The following is a 20,716-nucleotide window of genomic DNA, read 5'->3' on the forward strand; positions in this document are numbered from 1 at the left end:
AAAAACAACAACAAAAGACTTTAGTGATCTTAGCCTATTTTACATTAAAAAGTAAGTAGAAAATATAAACATATTTTAAATACCAGTATTTCAAGGTAGGGCATTAAGAGATACAAACTACTAAGTATAAAAAAATAAGTTACAAGAATATATTGTACAGCAAAGAGAATATAGTCAATAGTTTATAATAACTTCAAATGAAGTATAATCTATAAAAATTTTGAATTATTATGTTATATACCTGAAACTAACATAATATTTTAAATCAACTCTACTTCAGTAAGTAAATACATAAATACCATTTCAATGCTTACTTTCAGTAGATCCTTGGAGAAATCACCACCTTCATCTACCCCTTGGAGGTTTGCGATGAACTCTTGGCAGGTCATCTTCTTTCCAATATTCTGGAACAGAGGCAAATAACACATCACTATGACACAGGTGGAATTAAGATTATTTCTTGAAAATGTGATCAAACAAAATAAGATTGATTTGGTTTTTCAAAACCAGACACAAACACCCCAATATATGTGTGTGTATATATATACCTACAAGTTTATATGCATATGAAAAAAACAGATGGCTTATTATGCTTTGAAAACTGTCATTAAATATGAATAGCAAAATTATGTCAAGGTTTTATTTTAGCCTAAGAAAAAATCTGAAAAACCTTTGCTACATTTATGAAAAGAATATATAATGTAGTTTTTACAGGAAAAGCATGAATAAAATGATATTTCTTAGCTGAACTCTGATGGCTATTTATTTGCTTCTTTATTTGTATTTCCTACCTATTGCCAAGAATGATGAAGGACCTGAGATTTCAGGCTGCTACTTCAAGCTAAGAACTTAGCCTATCACAGGCCGCCGAATGCAGTCAGAACAGGACCGCAGGAATTTATCACAACAGAAGTGGCCGGGACCCCAGCGCTTTCTTGCTCCACTTCCCTGAGTCCCAGTACTCAGAGCACCTTGAGTGGGGCCAGCTGACTCCTGCACACACAGGAGAAGTGCTGAGGTTTGGGAACCTGAATCCTCGCAATGGGACAGTTAAGCATATCTACCCCTTGGCTGTAAAGAGAGAAACCAGCTTGTATCTTTCAAGGCCATACACAAATCTAACCACTGCTCTGGGAATCACTAAGTCACTTTTCCAATGCTGCTCACCACAGAAATAATATTGAAAAGACAGACCAGAACAAAGGCAACCAAACTTCAGTTCACAAAATGTAAGAAAAGCAAGAGATCCTTGGAGAACTGTTTCCAAACTCGTTCTCAACTTAAGGATAATAAGTTTAACCAAATATGATCTCATTAATAAACAAAAATTAGAAAATGTGAGGGCTTCCCTTATAGCTCAGATGGCAAAGAATCCACCTGCAATGCAGGAGACCTGGGTTCAATCTCTGCGTGAGGAAGATTCCCCTGGAGGAGGGCATGGCAACCCACTCCAATGTCCTTGCCTGAAGAACCGCCATGGACAGAGGAGCCTGGCAGGCTTCAGTACATGGGGTTGCGAAGAGTTGGACATGACTGAGCGACTAAACACACAGAAAATGTGAACTGTAAAAAGAGAAGAGATGCAAATATGCTGAGAAAACTAATAAAATTGCTATGACACAGAATTGCCTCCAGTGCCAGCTCCAACGGGCTAATAAAAGTTGCCAGTTGTGAAGGATTCTGAGGTTGAGTCTGGACTCCCACAGAAACCCATGCCGTGAGCAGGGACGCAGAACAAAGTGCAGAGACTGGGGCTCTGGCAAATGTGGTCCAAGTGAACATGAAGTGCACCCACACGGCGCGGCCCTGCACACGACACACGGGCAGATGCAGCGCGTGCTCTGCAGCTGTATTCTAGTCAGAGAAGACCAAGAGCAGGGTGGGACAGCAGTCTGCAAGTTGGTGCAGAATGTTCTGGAGACAGACTTTAAAAGGAATGCAAAACCAGAGACAGTTTCAAGGGAGTATTTATACAGAACTTAAAAAATACACGTCTGCCTGAGAACAGAGTTACCTGTGTGTCTTCAAAGTCATCGCTTCTCACTTCCTTTTCCACAACTGCCTTTCTGCCTTAAAACATGAAACAATCTGTCCAGTGCTTGCTAATTAATTATAACTTTTGTTTGAAACCCTACCTCTTCCATCAGGAAAGACAGCATAGATAATCACACTTAGAGGAAAGACTGCATAAATGTTTTAACAATGAGAACTGGCTTTGCCAATTAATGTATCTGGTAGATATTTCCTATAACTTAAATACATTGCAGCTGTAGTCCCAAGTTTTGGTGGAAATTTATTTAAAGCACAGAAAGGAACCTTAATGGAAAATACTGTTTCCTAACGTTATATTGAAAAAGACAATAGCTCAATTTTCCCTTATCAAGTGTATCGGATCAAACAGGGTGCCACCTAAGCTAAAAACTAGCAAGTACGATCAATAGTCATTTTGATATGACTTGGCAAGGCCTTTCTGGGATATGATTCAAGGATTTGAGAAAATGAATGAATAATGACTACGTAAAAAATTCTTTTCCAAGTTAGGTGGTTTCAATTCTTTGCTTTTAACAAAATTAAAAGAGGACATAATTTAATCATCACTTAAGAACAAAAATGTTTTTTTAATATGTGATTTGATAACATTGGGGCACTCTTTCTGCCCCCTTCTGATGTCTGTGTCAGAAGCTTTCTCTATCCCTTTTATACTTTAATAGAACTTTATTACACAAAAGCTCTGAGCGATCAAGCCTCATCACTGGCCCCGGATTGAATTCTTCTCCTCTGGAGGCCAAGAATCCTGGCGTCTTTTATGGCTCAGCAGCAGCCTTTCATCTTGGGGGTTCATCCGGGATCCTTCAGGACAAGGCAAGGATGCTTGGAGCTCTAGTTCCTTGTTCTCCTAGCAAACATGTTTTCTGCTGTACTTTACTAACTCTACAGTGTGCTTGTGTGAATGAATGAAAAGTCCTGCGTGAAGCAAATAAGGAGCCCTGCTCTGCAGTTCCGCGGTGACCTCACATGGCTCACAGCAGAAACCTGTCGGGGGTTTATACCGACCTGTCAGCAGACTTCCCTGGTGGTTCAGATGGTAAAGCGTCTGCCTACCATGCGGGAGACCCGGGTTCTAATCCCTGGGTCAGGAAGATCTCCTGTAGAAGGAAAGGGCAACCCACTCCAGTATTCTTGACTGGAAAATCCCATGGACGGAGGAGCCTGGTAGGCTACAGTCCATGGGCTCACAAAGAGTCGGACACGACTGAGCGACTTCACTTTCACTTGATGACATTATCTGTTTTTAATCCTTGCAATGTTAATAATGATAAAACTTGTTTTAGAATGCTTTATATTGAAACACCTGAGTCTTTTGGCAATAAGAAACTGAAACTTTCATCTCAATTTATGCAATTTTTGTTAAAATAAGTATCAAATAAAACAATATCAAGACTCCCAAATATAAAAACATGTTATACAAACAAAAATAAAACTATGGAAAAGTAGACAAATTACAAATACCAGGAGCAAAACAAGAAGATTTTAAAAAATACGCCAGTAAGTTATATGTAAGTGTCAATATGTCAGTTATATAAGTGTCAACTTACTACAACTTTTAAAAAAACACCAGCTTTATCGAAATATAATTCATGTAACATTCATTCTTGTGAACTATACAATTCAGTAATTCTTAGTATATCGTTAAAGCAGTATGGCCATCACCAGTCTAAACTGAGAACATTTTTATCACCCCAAAAAGCCGCTCCACATCCATTAGCCATCACTCTTAGATCTCTCTTCCACCTCACTACCCATTCTCTTGAACACCAATAATAAACTTCTTATTTACTAAGCCCTGTGGAGCTGCCTATGCAGGACACTTCACATAAATGGAATCATACAAATACAGTCTTTTATGACTGGTTTCTTTCATTTAGCATAATGCTTTCAAGTTCACCCATACTGAAGCATTAACCAGTATTTAACTTCTTTTTATTGCCAAACAACATTCCATTATATGAACTTACTAAATTCTGTTTATCCATTCAGAAATTGGTGGCTACTTGGACTGCTTCCACATTGTGGTTCCTATAATATAGCTAAAAATATTCACATAAGTTTGGGTGGACATGTTTTCATTCCTCCTATGTGTGCACCCAGGAGCGGGATTGCTGGGTCATATGGCAACTCTGTGTTTAATCACTTGAGGAACTGCTGGCACCAGGTTACATACCCACTAAAAGCGTGTGAGGTTTCCGCTTCTCTACATCCTCTCCAACACTTCTCTGTCCTTTTTATTTAAGCCAACCTAGTGGGTGTAAACTGGTGTCCTGTGCTTCTGATTTGGATTTCCCTAATGACTGAGAAGGCAACGGCACCCCACTCCAGTACTCTTGCTTGGAAACTCCCATGGACGGAAGAGCCTGGTAGGCTGCAGTCCATGGGGTTGCAAAGAGTTGGACACGACTGAGCGACTTCACTTTCACATTTCCCTTTCATGCTTTGGAGAAGGAAATGGCAACCCACTCCAGTGTTCTTGACTGGAGAATCCCAGGGACAGAGGAGCCTGGTAGGCTGCCGTCTATGGGGTTGCACAGAGTCAGACACGACTGAAGCGACTTAGCAGCAGCGGCAGCAGCAATGACTGGTGATGTTCAGCATACATTCATGCATTACTGGCCACATGTACATATTTTTTGGAGAAATGCTGATTTGAATCCTTTGTCCTTTTATTATTGTCTTTTATTCTTGAGTTGTGTTCTTTACGTATTCTTGATACAAGCTCCTTACCGCATATGTACTTTGCAGATACTGTCTCCTATCATGTGCGTTTTCTCATTTGATGGTATTCTTTGAAGCAGAGAAAGTTTTTAATCTAGATGATATTTCAATTTACTTATTTTTTCTTCGGTTGCTTGTGCTTTTGGTGTCATATGTAACAAATTAATGTCAAATCAATCCAAAGTCACAAAGATTTACTCCTATGTTTTCTAAGAGATTTTATACTTTTAGCTCTTACATTTAGATATTTGATCCATTTCGCATTAATTTTTGTACAGAGTAGCAAAGAAAAATCTAATTTCATTCTTTTGCATATGACTATCCAGCTGTCCCAGCACCATATGTATTCTTTCTCCAATGAGTGGCCTTGGCATCCTCGTCAAAAATCAACAGACTGGAATGTAAGGGTTTACTCCTTAACTCTTAACTCTATTGAACAGATCTAGATGTTTGGTTTGATGCCAGTGTAACACTCTCTTGACTCTCATAGCTTTGTAGCAAGTTGTTTTCACCTCTGCATTCTTATTGTTATGGTTAAAAATACAAACAATTCACCATCTTAATGATTTTTATGTGCACAGTTCAGTAGGGTTATGTATTTTTACATTGTGGTGAAACAGATTTCCAGAACTACTTCATCTTGCAAATCTTAAACTCTATATAACTTCCTATCCACCTCCCCTCCACCTTCTGGAAACTATCAGTCTACCTTCTGTTCTGATGACTCTGAATATTTAGGTAACTCATGAAAGTGAAATCATAGTGTTCTCAAAGTTTGTCCATCTTGCAGCACGTGTCAGAGGTTCCTCCTTTCTAAGGCTGAGGATTTCATTAGATGTATACTACAATTTTGTTCAACAGTTTATCCATTGATGGACATTTGGGGTGTTCCACTTCCGGGCTTTGTGAAGTACTGCTATGAACATGGGTATGCAAATATCTCCTTGAGATCCTGCTTTCAAATCTTTTAGATATATACCCAGAAATAGGATAGGGGTATCATGTGCTATTTCTAATTTTTTAAGGCACTGCCATGTTCCTTTCCATAGGGGTACACCATTTTACAATCCCACCAACAGCATACAAGGATTCCAATTTCTCCCTATACTTGCCACCTTCTGTTATTTTGCTTAAAAAAAAAAAAAAGTAGCCATCCTCATAGGTATGAGGTAGTTTTAATTGGCATTTCTCTGATAATTAGTGAAAGTTGAGAATTTTTTCATATGCTTCCTTGTTATTTGTATAATATCTTCAGATAAATGTCTAATTCAAATCCTTTTCCCTCTTTTAAAATGGGGTAATTAATTTAATTGTTGTAGAGTTGTAGGAGTTCGTTACATATTCTGGATATTTATTACTCATCAGATATAAGAGTTGCAAATATCTTCTCCCTTTCTGTAGGTTGTCATTTCACTTTGTAGTATTCTTTTGTGTACAAAAGTTTGCAAGTTTGCTGTAAGCCCATTTGTCTATTTTAAATTTTGCTACCTGTGGTTTGGGTGTCGGATCCAAGAAATCATTGCCAAGTCCAACATTATGAAGCTTTATCTCTATGTTTTATTCTCATAGTTTTGCCGTTTTAGGCCTTTAATCTACGTTGAGTTAATCTTTTATATGGTATAAGGGTACAACTTCACTTTCTGCTTTGGATGTCCTTTATTCCCAGCACCATGTGTTGAAGAGACTGTCCTTTCCCCATTGAGTAATCTTGGCACCCTTGCTGAAGATCATTAAAAAGTATATATACAAGAGTCCATTAGGGGCTCTGTATTCTATTCCGTTTGCCTATTTGCCTGTCTTTACACCAGTATCACACTCTTTAGATTACTGTAGATGTGTAATACGTTTTGAAATCAGGAGGTGTGAGTTCTCTAGTTTTGTCGTTTTTCAAATCTGTTTAGGCTATTCACAGTCCCTTGAGATTCCATGTGAATTTTAGGATGAATTTTTCTTTTCTGCAAAAAATGCCATTGGGACTTGGATAGAAATTGTAATTGAATTTCAGTAGCAGCTTATCAATTTTCTGTGGGGACAAAAAGGTCAGCTGGCATTTTGAGGATGACTGTGTTGAATCTGAAGATCACTCTGGACAGCATGGCACTTTAACACTAAGGGTTCCAATCCAATACCATGAAATTACTTTCCACTTACTTGGTTTCTTTCAACAATGTTTTGTAGTTTTCAACGTCAATGCATCCACCTTATTTTGTTAAGTTTATTCTTAAGTATCTTAGTATTTCTGATGATACTGTAAATGAAACATTTCATTTTCATACTGTTCACTGCTAGTATCAGCAATGCAAATGATCTTTGTATATTCAACTTTTATTCTACAGCCTTGCTGAACTGTTTTTTAGATTCTAATCATTTTTTTCTTTTGTAGATTCCTTAGGATTTTCTATATAAAAGATCAAGTCTTCTGCAAACAGAGAAAATTTTACTTATTTCATTCTAATCATGACATGTTTTATTTTTTTTCCTTGCCTACTCACCCTGGATAAAATCTTCAATATGTAACAAAGAAGTGGCAAGGGTGGACACTTTTGCCTTGTTTCTGATCTGGGGCACAAAAAGTCTTCCAACTTTTCCAGGAAGTATGATGTTAGCTATGAGTTTTTCATAAATGCTCATTTTCAGGAATTAATGAAATTCCTTTTTATTCCTGGCATATTATATATATATATTTTTTTAGTTATAAAATGGTGTTGATTTTGGCAGTGCTTATGTATTTACTGAGATAATCATGGCTTTTCTCTTTTATTCCATTAATAAGGAGTTTAGATTGATTTTCATATGTTGAACTAATCTTGCATTCCTATAATAAATTTCAAATGGTTAGAATATATAGTCTTTTTTATATACTGCTAGACTATATTTTCCTTTTTCTAAGGATTTTGAGTCTATATTCACAGGGCTATTCATAAGGGATATTAGTTTTCTTGTGATAGTTTTGTCTGGTTTTGGTATCAGGGTAGTATAGTCCTCATAGAATGCTTTGAAAAGTAATCACTCCCCTTTTATTTTTTTCTGAAAATTTTGTGAAGAATTTATATCAAAACCTCTTTAAATGTTTAGTAAAATTCACAAATAAAGCCATCTGGTCTTGGGCTTTTCTTTGAGGAAAGTTTTATTTATTATTAATTAAATCTCTTTATTTGCTATAGGTCTATTCAGATTTTCTATTTCTCCTTGATTCAGTTTCAACAGTATTTATCATTCTAGGAACCTGTCCATTTCACCTGCGTGATCTTTTGTTAACATACAATTGTTGATAGTATTCTCTTATAATCCTCTTATTTCTGTAAGCTAACTTCCTGAATAGTCAAGGTTGTTTATATCTGCAACTTCCTGTCCTCCTCTGCCTCACTAGTCATTCTTCCCGGTGACGTCTAGGAGCAAAGGGTCAGGTGAGTCCACTTTGCGTCTTGCTGACATCCATGTTTAAACACTCCCCAAGTCTTTATGCTATTTTTATCAGGGAGTCAAAGGAAAATGAAGTCTTTGTCATCAAGAAACAGTCCTTATAAGTACTTATGAGACTGTGTCATACCAATTTGTATCAATTAATTTGAAAAACTATTATTCAAACAAATACTATCAAAGCTTACTCTAATCACTGACTTTGCACCTCAACAGTTCATAGGCATCATGGTTCTAGTCTTGTTTTCAAGTTGAATCATGACTTTGGGGAAAAGGAGGCCTTCTCTGAAACAAATGCTGGCAGTTGCATGCCAAGGCAGCACTTTCATAGAACTTTCTGATATTCTGAATTCTTTCCCATTAAATGAATAAAGCATAGGAATTTGAAAAGGCCTCCTATGCACTGAAAGGCTCGAAAATTATTCTTTGAAATCAATACAGTATTTCCAATCAAATCTGAGATGTTCAAAGAATGTAAATCTGGAGATCATATCTTTAGAATCAGGAGGCATTTTTAACCAAACTTAAAATGGAGAAGCCACAAAAAATAATTCTATCTGAAATCCCAAAATACCAGTCAGGCCCAAATCTTGACAATTTAACCAATTAAGGTACTATCCTTAATGAGAGAAAATATTAGTCAAAAGTTAAAAAAAAAAAACAAACCCAGACTGGGGGTTCACACTCCCAGACAAATTTAAGGTTATTCTCCCCAAATGACTAAACAGTCATTTAAAAATATATTTTCTTAAAAATAAAGAGCTGTTTTCTCCATTTGATTCCTTTTAGATATAAAGTATTTATATGAATAAATTATGATGAATTTATCATGTCTGAAAAATATAACTTGGATGTAAACATGTTTCTCATTTAGAATGTTAGATAAAAGGATCCTCCTCAGCCTTACCTACTACTTTTAGGGAGGAAGTAGAAGGTTTCATAGACCAGGGCAAGAGTCTGGTCTGGAAGAGACAAGTTTTGTAAATTTCTGTCAGGGATCAGATAAATATTCTAGGCTTTACAGGCCGTAAGATCCCTGTTACAACTACTCAACACTGTCATTTTAGTCTGCAAATGTGTGTGATCGTGTTCAGGAAAACCAGCTGGACTGTGGGGCGTGGTTTGCAGGCCCTTAGTCGATAAGAAGGGCTTCCCCAGTGGGTCATTGGTGAGAGAATCTGCTTGCAATGCAGGAGACACAGGTTCAATCCCTGGGTTGGGAAGACTCCCTGGAGGAGGGCATGGCAACTCACTCCAGCAGTCTTGCTTGGAGAATCTCACAGCAGAGGAGCCTGGTGCACTAAGGCTCCATGGGGTTGCAAAGAGTTGCACACGACTGGAGCGACTGAGCACGAGGCTATAGGAAAATGGAAGGAGGAGGCCCCGGTCCCGAGGACACGTCACGGATAAGCAAATGGGTCAGGCATCCGACACACTCTGGGCTTTAACTTCAGGTTTATCCTCTGCTAAAGTCGTGGCATTTTTCCCCCATCCCAGCAGATAATCAGCTCCGGACTTCAGAGGTAACTGAGAGTGGAGGAGGAAAGGTAAGATGGAGATCTTAGCAACGTCTTAGACACCACACAAGCTACAGTCCAAAACTGAGCCTAAGTGTGACCACGGCTTTGCTTTGAGCCCGCTTCTCTGACACGGAGAATGGAGCTCCAGCCAAGACCTGACCCTCGCTCAGGCCTGAGGGTGAGCTGCTGCTGAAGTGGCGTCTCAACTCTGCACTCACCAGGAAGCAGCCCACAGTCTACACTCTGGATGAAAGGTTGAAGAATTAGTATAACAATCCTCAAATTTTTCATTTTTAATAGTGTAAAGTCTGGAAGCTTTGTGGAAACATGCTTTCGGAGAAACTGAAGGCTCTCTTGATCCATTGGTAAAATCTGGCTTCATAAATCTTGAGATATTAAGACACAGCAGGCATACCCTCCCACATGGCAACTCCACCTCCTCCAACATGTTACAGTAAGTGCTGAAAAAGCATACTACTGACTTGGTAATGACTTCAGTTCTGGAGCTCTGCTGAAAGCTGCTTCTTTGCTTTGGTTTCATATGCGTCTCTATCAGATAAGCTTAATTGTGTTCTGCTGCCCTCAGGTGTCCAGTTTTTAATACACATGATTAGCTGGCAAAACAGGATCCTTTGTAAATTTACAAACCAAGAAGCTGTAGCTGTGATACTCAAAGTACTCTTTCATAAACCCCAAACACAAAGCTAGTGTGCTAAAAGTTCCACCTTTAGAGAGATCTGAAATATTACTGGGATTCCCCAGCACTTCCATAATACATTGCCACTGAAAAAGGAGCCAGAAATAGCATGAAGAAAAAAATATGTATGGCAACTGAAAATACTATGGTAACACAGTGATTCTCAAAGTATGGTTCAGGGATTCTGTTCAGGGTATCCATGAAGTCAAACCTATTTTCATAATAACAATAAAAACATTTTTCAGTCTCTCTCTCATAAGTTACAGTGGAGTATTCTAGAAGCTACATGACTTGTGATATACTGTGACAGACAAAACGTGGAAGCAGAGGATCTAGCAGTCTACTATTAAACCAAACATGAAAGAGATTTTCAAAAATTTTTAAATGCTAATTTTTTCACTAAATTTTAAGTATAATTATTACTCATCAGTTCAGTTAAGTCCCTCAGTCGTGTCTGACTCTTTGCGACCCCATGGACTGCAGCACGCCAGGCCTCCCTGTCCATCACCAGCTCCCAGAGTTTGCTCAAACTCATGTCCATTGAGTGAGTGATGCCATCCAACCATCTCATCCTCTGTCGTCCCCTTCTCTCGCCTTCCATCTTTCCCAGCATCGGGGTCTTTTCAAAAGAGTCAGTTCTTTGCATCGGGGCCAAAGTATTGGAGTTTCAGCATCAGTCCTTCCAGTGAATATTCAGGATTGATTTCCTTTAGAATTGACTGGTTGGATCTCCTTGTTGTCCAAGGGACTCTCAAGAGTCTTCTCTAACACCACAGTTCAAAAGCATCAATTCTTTGGCACTCAGCTTTCTTTATAGTCCAACTCTTACATCCATACATGACCACTGGAAAAACCATAGCCTTGACTAGACACACCTTTGTTGGCAAAGTAATGTCTCTGCTCTTTAATAAGCTGTCTAGGTTGGTCATAGCTTTTCTTCCAAGGAGCAAACGTCTTTTAATTTCATGGCTGCAGTCACCATCTGCAGTGATTTTGGAGTCCCCCAAAATAGTCTGTCACTGTTTCCACTGTTTCCCCATCTATTTGCCATGAAGTGATGGGACCAGATGCCATGATCTTAGTTTTCTGAATGTTGAGCTTTAAGCCATCTTTTTCACTCTCCTCTTTCACTTTCATCTAGAGGCTCTTTAGTTCTTCTTCACTTTCTGCCATAAGGGTGGTATCATCTGTGTATCTGAGGTTATTTATATTTCTCCAGCAATCTTGATTCCAGCTTATGCTTCATCCAGTCCAGCATTTCTCATGATGTACTCGGCATATAAGTTAAATAAGCAAGGTGACAATATACAGCCTTGACGTACTCCTTTCCCGATTTGGAACCAGTCTGTTGTTCCATGTCCATTTCTAACTGTTGCTTCTTGACCAGCCTACAGGTTTCTCAAGAGGCAGGTCAGGTGGTCTGGTAGAAGTATATTATTCATTTAATTGGTTTATAAATGCTATTATAAAAGTGATTCAATACATTTTCTAAATCATCAACTTTAGTTTTTAATATGGTAAATATTAACAGATATAAGTAAAAGTTTTCTGGTGGCCCTCAAAAATATGAGTATAAAGGGATCCTGAGAACAAAAAGCTTGAGAATTATTTAGTAGCAGGCTCGATTACTGCTTCATAAAAAGTAGTTCCTCTAAAATTTGAGAAGATAAAGGAAAAGACTGTTCTCATTATTAATTCAAAGACTGATCTCTGCTTCTAACATGATTGTCTAGAAAGGCAGACATTAAAGTAAATAAGAGGGTCAGAGGCCGGAGGTTCCTATCCCCTTCCTCATCCTCATTCTTGCTCTTCCCCAAACTATCTGTGGGAGGAAAGAGCCAACCCTGCCTTAATAAGAGTTCCATCTGCTTTCCTTTATCACCTTGTACTAACGATCTGTGCAAATGTGAAAACACATCCTGGTAAGAAAGAGAAGGGCGGAGGGCTGAACAATGTATCAGCGAGAGGATCTGAGGTCCCTAAATGAGCCCCACTGACTCAACTGGAAAGCTACACCTGCTGTGTTTTATAAGTATGACCCGATTCTAAGGAAAGTAGAACTACCAAAAAGAAAGAGAAGAGGGTAGGGACAGGGAGGAAGAAATGCAGGGAAGGAAAATGGAAAGGGAGGCTGTCATCTTGAGGAGTGATGAAAGCCAGGAAGATCCTCCCGTGCGTGATTGATTCTGATGCGCTTAAGTAAGGATTCCTGCTAAAATTCTAGGCAGTTGCCACTCTGAAGTGGTGAGAGCCTGGAGGAGTCACTGTGGCTGCAGAGTCTAACCGGAAAAGGAAGGACGCAGCACCAAGGGCGTGTAAAGGAGGACTCCAAGGGGAGGAGGCTTACTGGAAGTAAATGTCACCCATGGCTGGAAGTCCGCAGAGGGACAGGGCTCAGATAGAAAAAGAAATTGCAGCCAGGGCTGGCCCTCCTGGAAGAGGGACCGAGGAAAGAGGGCTGCAGGGACACAAAGCGGGGTCCTCAGAGACCACCGCGCCACAGGAGGGGGCAGATGTCAGTTACCAGGACGACAACCGCAGGCGCCCACAGAGGTTTCCTGAGGTGCAAATTGACTACCTAGCAACCTCACGGAGATCTGCACTGCTCCTGAGGGTGGAGAGACGAGATAGCATGACATGAAAAGGAAAAGCATTAAAATTCTTCAATTACAGGTCTCACAATAGTCATTTTCCACCTCTGATAATAACCAAATATTTATTTAACCCAGCCTTCAAAATTTCAGTGTCCTAGAGAGCCCATCTTTGAATTATCACAATTACTCACACAGTTTACAAATTGAAAAATAATGAGTTCCTAAGATCTATCTCCAACGGAACTACACAACTTTTTGACATTATCCTATTACAAAAGCTGTACTGTATTCCTTGCCTTCTTTCTTTCCTATACCAGTACAGTGTCCTTGCCGTGGTTTTAGCCCTTATCCAACCCATAACCCAACCCCTCAAAAAACCACTAAGGTCCTGCCTTGTGCAACAAACCTGAAGATAATGAGCAGCAGGCCGAGGATCCCAAGGACAGAGCATCTGCAGGCGCCCAGCCCAGACAGGCAGCCACCACTCCAGAAGGACCACAGCCCACTCCCCACCCCTATGTGTGGCGGGGGCGGGGGTGGAGTGGGGTGGTTGGGGGCCTGGCTCTGCCAGAAAGCACAGACACACTTCAGATAAAATTGTCACTAAAAATCCCAAGCCGCGGTGTTAAAGGGCAGATTTTGTCGCAAAATCTTGATTGACAACAATGCCCTGGCTCCTGCCTCTGACCACGGCCTGGCCTGGGCAGCACCGTCTTGTGGATCGCTTCCGACTTTTAGCTGAGAAACCGGCCAACGCCTATGCTTCCGCCTACCCCACTCTCTACTGCATCTCAGTTCTTCTTCTGAAACTTCCTCCCATTTCAGGGTCCAGTCCTCCCACCACTGTCCCGGCCCTGCTGCTTGTCTTCAGTCTTGGATTCGAGAGGCTGGATTTTGAATATGACTGGAGGACAAGAGAGATACTTTTAAGTTAATAGAGCATACCTGCAGAGTAGCTCAGAAAAGGAAAAGGTATGAATGCATTCTAACATGATAAATCATTTTATTCATACTATTTCCAATAAAATGCAAGGCTTTAAAAAATAGAGTTTCAACTCTCCGCTTGTTGATAGTAACAATACTCAGTACAACTTGTCCAACAGAACAAGAGAAAAATAAATCTGTTTACTGTTTTGACAGAAATTGACCTGTATGTACAAAAGTCTAACTTACATACAGACTTCATAGACGAAGGGGCATTTTAAAAATAAAAGAGATTACTTAGCAAACGTGACCACAATTAGAAAATACTTATTTAATGAAGGTTAGTAAACCACTTGCAGATAAGTAAAAGTAAGTCCATATTATTGGTATAATAATGGTAAAAATCATTCACATTTTTTAAAATAGATACAGAAGGGAATCACCATTCTTTAGTTCCAATGAAATGACTATAACATCTGAATGAATTTCTCCCCAAAATACTGTATATATTGCAGACTGCCTTTGTGCGGCCCACTTAGTGAAATGTATGTAATTAAGAGACCCCCTCCCCCAGTGCTTCTCTACCACAGCACCTCGGTTAGCCCTCACCAGCTCTGTAGGTAACCCGGCTAAGGGCGGCGAGCCTACCAACACCACTCCATCTGACTTCTGATCCTTACCCAGATGGCAGCAAACTTGGAGTGGAGCATAAACACTAAAGTGTTTGTTTAATGATAGAATAAACTAGAAAAGGGGAAGCCAGAAAAGCATTCCAACATACAGCACTGAATTAGGCTTGCTATGTTAGTACACCTTCTACCATTTTATTAGTAAGATTAGCAGGAAGAACAAAGGCCCATGCCAATGCATTTTCAACACGTCATTCCATAGCACAGGAAGATTCCCAATGAACAGCCTTAAGAAGAGAACCTCTCAGGTTACACCTTCCCCACTGAGAGCGTGAGGGCAAGCTTGTCTCAGCACTTCTTAGAAAGGTCATGCTATTATGACACGATGGCAGGGAAGAAAAGGGAAGTGGATTATTAGTTCATTTCCCAAGAGGATTACTCTGGCTCTGGACTAAGTAATGAGAGGTGAGGCCTAGGCAGTATAGCATAAGGAGAGGGTGAAAGGGGAAGATATTAGAAATAATTCACTCTATAGTCTTTATGAATGATTCACTTTCATAGGAGCCATTGCTAGTAAGTCAGACACTGTACCATAATTCAGGTAATCATGATGCAAGAGAAGCTACATCCAAAATTATGGATTAAAAACTTACCACCTAGAAGGAAAATTCATTTTTAAAAAGAATCCAGAGGAAAAGAAGAGAAACACATTTTCATATGGTTAGTTTTTATGGCAGCTACTGTATGTTCAACAGTCTTGTAACAGCATGCATTGTATACAAGAATAAAAAAGTCTAATATACAAAACTTAAACAACAATCTCCAGTATGTAGCACACACTTTTAAAAACAAAGCTGAGAACTAATAATCACTAAAAACATGATTTTGAAGATACAGAGAGATTTGTATTTATCATTTTCTCCCTCATATGTAATTCTGCCACTATAACCACTTGTTAATTATGTATGATTGGCATAAATTAAGATAATACTAAACCATTCACTTATACAAACTCTCTCTTATATTCCAGTTGCCAAAAAGAAGTGTAGTATATCACTTAATCTCTTTTCAATTCCTCAAACATGGAAGACGAGTGAGTTCAAGACCTGTGGTTCTGAACCCACGCACAAGACACCCCAGGGCGTCTCGTTTGTGTATCAAGCGTGCGGAGTTATCTGAATAAATAACAAACCTCACACCTTTATTTAATGCTATGTTTCAAATTATTGTGATTAATAAGATACATGTTTATTTGAAATTATTATTAAAACAATATTAGCTTTTTAAAAAGCAATCCAGTTTTTAACAGAAATGGTGGTGGTAGTTTAATCGTAACTCATATCCGACTCTTGCAACCCCATGGACTGTACAGCTTGCCAGGCTCCTCTGTCTGTGGGATTCTCCAGGCAGGAATACTGAAACAAGTTGCCATTTCTTTCTCCAGGGGATCATCCCCACCCCGGGACTGAACCTATGTCTTCTGCGCTGGCAGGCGGATTCTTTACCACTGAACCACCGGGGAGCCCCTTAATAGAAACAAATGCCTGCAAATCTAGCTACTTCTACAGAAGTTCTATGACATAGTCAACCTGTAAAAAAGAATCAAACTGTCACTAGATTCTTTTCTTCATTCTTACACATTTTCTCAGTCTGAACAGAGTAAATACACAACTATCATACGTGAAGAAGATCCCCGGCCCTGGGACCCACTGGCTTGGGTCAATGTCACGTGTGGACAACCATAATCAAAAGCGTCTCCTTCAGCTGATGGTTAGACTAGGAAACTGGGTGAGAGGAGAAGAAGGGGGGTCACAGGATGAACAGAGGAAAGCGGTGAGAGCCTGCTTCATTGGCAACAGGAAAACAGAGGCTAGGACAGCATGCTGGCTGGCCAGCCCCACGCCACGCTGAATTAACATCAGACTCTGCCACTCACTCCAAGGCTCACGCTGTGGGAATCCCAGTACCTTCATTTCCACAAGACATTTTACCGCCCTGTTAAACTGAGGCTTGTCCCCCTCAGTCCATCTTAAGGACCCCATACAGCTCTACTTGCCTTTCTTAAAGAGGAGAACAAGAAAAGGAGTTATCCTTTTTCTTGTTTAAAATAAGGTGTGACCTTTTGGAACAGAAGAACAAATTAGGGCCATTATCTTAGTTTTAGTTCTTTTAATATGATTTCTTAGTTGTAAGGTAAAAACCATATGGCAAATCAAGGGATGATGTAGACTAATTACAAGAAACACGATTTTCCCTTCAAAATAAATGGACGTGGGACTATGAAATAATTTTTGTGCTGTGTACATGTTGATCTATATTTGATCTATATTGATCTATATTTAACTAAAACATTTCTTATTTTCTCTAATATGAACAATTTAAGCAAAAGCTAAAATTCCACCTCTGTGAAAGATGAAAGTATAGTTACAATCATAAATTTAAGAAGTTCATCCTATACTTTAAGTAGACTATATTGATATTTCAACAAGCAAAAGACCAGGTAAGCTAAGGGGTGTTTAAAAAACTTAGCTCTTAACACTTGCTACTATATTTAGTGAAAACATAGTCAACACTTTCAGATCTAACTTAACATCCTCTTTCTGCAATACTGTATCAACCCTCATAGCTAACTAAAAACCAAAACCAAAAGTAAAAGCTCAGTCTCTGCCATCTAGTGGACAAAGAAGATAACAGACTGCGCGCATTATAGCTAGAACTCCAGACATGCAGACAACATGGTGCATACTTAAAATTATGCTCAGTGCTAGCATGTAAAAAAGCTATTTCTTTTTCCAAAGATTTATGTTTACCTACCTGCCATGTAGAGAACGAGATAAAAGAAGGCAGACAGTAAACATGTATGAACACAAAAGCAAAGATAAGCCCAGGAAATTCTGGAGCTCTCTCTCTGTAAGACAGCTCCACACCCCTACACTTACATGGCCATGGAGATCTGTGTTAAGAAGCATAATTGCACAGGTGAGGCAATGGACTCCATCTAACAGAAGAGAGACAAGGACAGAAAGCATTAATTCACTTGTTCCTGTTGGACTGCTCAATATTATTAAAACAGCATACCTATGCTTAATTAAGAACCTATGAAACCACAATCCTGTGGCTAGGCACAATTAATCCTATTCATTTGGGGAAACAGAAAATAGATAAGAAAACGTTATTAAAAGAATCTCAGTGCACAGACTTGAACTCTACTGGTGATGAAGTCAATTATTCTTACCTCTAGAGGACAATCTGACAGAAAATGTCTAAAGCTTTGAAACAGTGTCCTTTGACACAGCAAATCTACTTCGGGGACTTCATATTAATACTAATGAAATAAAAGAACTACCCAAAATACAAAAATATCTAAAGGAAGCTTGCTGACAATGGAAGTGAGTGAATACGACCCCCCTAAAACACAATTCTGTTACGCTGATGTCATTAAAAATGTGGTCCAAGTACACACGTTGAAATGGAAAGATATTTCACAATAATTATATCCAGTATGATTCTATTTTAATATGATACATCTAGAATGATCTATAACATAATATTAAAAGATATCATTATTTCTGGATAATAAAATTATAATTTTACTTTTTACTTATGGTTTCTCAATTTTCTATGACATATGGAAAAGAAAATAAATTATTTAATACTTTTATTTTTTAAATTTTATTTTCTAGAAAGAAAGTGAATTAGGAAAGAAGCAAAAGTTAAAGAAAACCAAGATGTGCATCTTCCACTGTTTACTCTTTGGGTATTAGTTCTCTGGCTAAAAACATATGGACAGGAATGGTTATCCTTCCACTCGCCACTCCTTTAAGGCAACATTTAGGTTGACTGGCCCAGGATACAACTGATCAGACAAAAGTGAAATACTGAAATAATCACTGAAGATTTAAAAATTAACTATTTATAGGCAATAAGTTACCCAAACCAGCAAGATCATTTCACAGTTACATGGAAACATCACTTTCTCTTCTTATTTTATAAAGGGAAAGAAGAAGCACTATTCTCTCCCTGCAATTCTCAATCCAAGTATAGTACAGCAGTTGCAGATAGGAGAAAAATCTTATTAATTTATACTAAATGTACAAAAAAGTTTGTCCAACTGCTGAATTTATGAATTAAAGATGCTTCATTTTCCAAAATATGCCTTTGAGTTCAGTAGGTAATTTCTCTAAGTAGAATATCTCTAAGCAGATGCTGCTTAATGCCTAAAAGTTCATTTATTCCACTATTCTAAATACATATAAAAACAAGTTCTTGAAAGTATTTATAAAACTCTGCAGCCAACTCTCAAATATCTTTATCAACAGCCAACTGAGTACACAAATCCATAGTCCCTGCTTCACTTAAGAATGTCAGTATCTTCTTAGATTTGAAGAAGGTTCTAACAAAAACAATTCACTTCTATACCTTTTATTTTCTTAAGACCAACAGTGATACAGTGAATAGATGGTCTTAGCAGAGTCAAAAGAAGAAAGAAAGACAGTTCCCATTTTGCAGATGACAATATGACTTTAACACTCAGACAATTAATTTAGCTACAGCCTGCAGGGCAGAGGCAGCAGGAGCAATCACTTGCGTCAATATAAAGAACACCGATACATTGCTAACTGGCAAACAGAAGAGACAATTACAATTCCTAGTGCATCTGGTCTCAGGGACTTAGTCTAGAATTCTTAAGTTTAAGAAAGATACTCCAATTGGAAGTGAATATTTTTTATTTTAAACCCTGAAAGCTTGGCCTTATTATAAAAACTGAAATGGAGAAATGATCTCTTTTCATAGAATATATAAAAAATTAAAATGCTTAAAATTGCTTTTTAAAATAGTAAACACAAATATAGGTCATTAAAATCATAAACCTGAGGCAGTGGTCAGTGTTGTAAAAATGAATGCCCAGAGAAAGCACTGGAGATAGTTCACACACGCCAGTGAGATTTGCAAATGTTTCTGGAACTAACCATACAACTACACATGCACTTCATCAAGAAGCTTAGAAAATCAGGTGTATGGGAAGAAGAAAGAGGAAAGCTATGTCTGTGCACATTTCATTTATTACAATGTGCACGGACATTAAAATCTCAGGGACAGACCATAAACGATTTAAAGAAAGTATACTGCCATACTATGGACATGGAAAATACAGTGAAACTACAGGAGTAAAGGACATCAAGCAGTCATTAAATATGGTTTTTAAAGAATATCTGATGACATGAGAGATGCTCACCATGCAAGGGAAGAACAGTACGAAACGAAATTCTGTAATGATTCCAACTTGACATAAAGTATTTTACAAATAGACTAGAAGGAAGTAAATCAAACTGTTAACAGTTATTTCTAGGTAATTAGACATAACTCGATGATTTTCATTTTCTTCTGCATAATTTTCCATATTTCCCACAATAAAATGTAACCTTTATATTGAGAAAAATAGCCCTTGTTATAAAAAAGTAATTTAAGCATTTCCATCAGATTACCTTGTGAAGCAATGGTATCTGGGTTACAGTAAAAATATCTATTGGAGAAGTGTACTAAAATTCTCTCTCGTTCTTGGGTTTCTCCCACAAGAGAAAATGCTTTAAAGAAATACCTAAAAGAGAGTTAAAAGGGAAAAGGTGAATTTTTAGAAAATGTGAGACTATACTGTTTGACAGTTAAACTTAATTCATAAAACTTAAGAAACTAATAATACAAGGTAAGATATTTTACAGGTATGCTTTAAAAATCACTAGATGGTTATTCAACATAAACTTATGCTAATGCTAATATTATAGGAAAGGTTGATATAAACGATGACAGAGCAACAGCATGGTGGCCAATACATCAAAAAACAGGCTTGGGAAGGCGAGTGGTTTCCACGTATGATGTAAAGAAGCCATTTTTAAAGATGAGTCAGAAAAAACTAAGGAACACTGAAGTCTGGATGCATAACAACGTGATCTATGTCTTCAGTTCAGTTCAGTTCAGTCGCTCAGTCGTGTCCGACTCTTTGCGACCCCAAAACTTGACAAAGATCACAGGGTTTCTTTGTCATTTTGTTACTTGATGGTAATCACCACTGACCCACTATTAAAATTACAATTATACTGTCTTATGCACAGTAGGTTTCTGTTAATTTTATTTTGCCTATTATCACCATAGTCTATCTTTAAT

The 20,716-nt window shown here is 38.3% G+C and overlaps 1 protein-coding gene across 1 annotated transcript in view; it reads right to left on the reverse strand.

The window, feature by feature from the left end:
- Positions 1 to 20,716, reverse strand: part of PSD3 (pleckstrin and Sec7 domain containing 3) — a 500,681-nt gene that overhangs the window by 223,431 nt on the left and 256,534 nt on the right. The window contains 3 exon segments of the mRNA XM_070364266.1: positions 315 to 404; positions 17,494 to 17,552; positions 20,041 to 20,153. Coding sequence (XP_070220367.1) covers positions 315 to 404; positions 17,494 to 17,552; positions 20,041 to 20,153 — 262 coding nt within the window.

Source organism: Bos mutus, chromosome 27, assembly GCF_027580195.1.
Source record: "Bos mutus isolate GX-2022 chromosome 27, NWIPB_WYAK_1.1, whole genome shotgun sequence".
Taxonomy (NCBI): Eukaryota; Metazoa; Chordata; class Mammalia; order Artiodactyla; family Bovidae; genus Bos; species Bos mutus.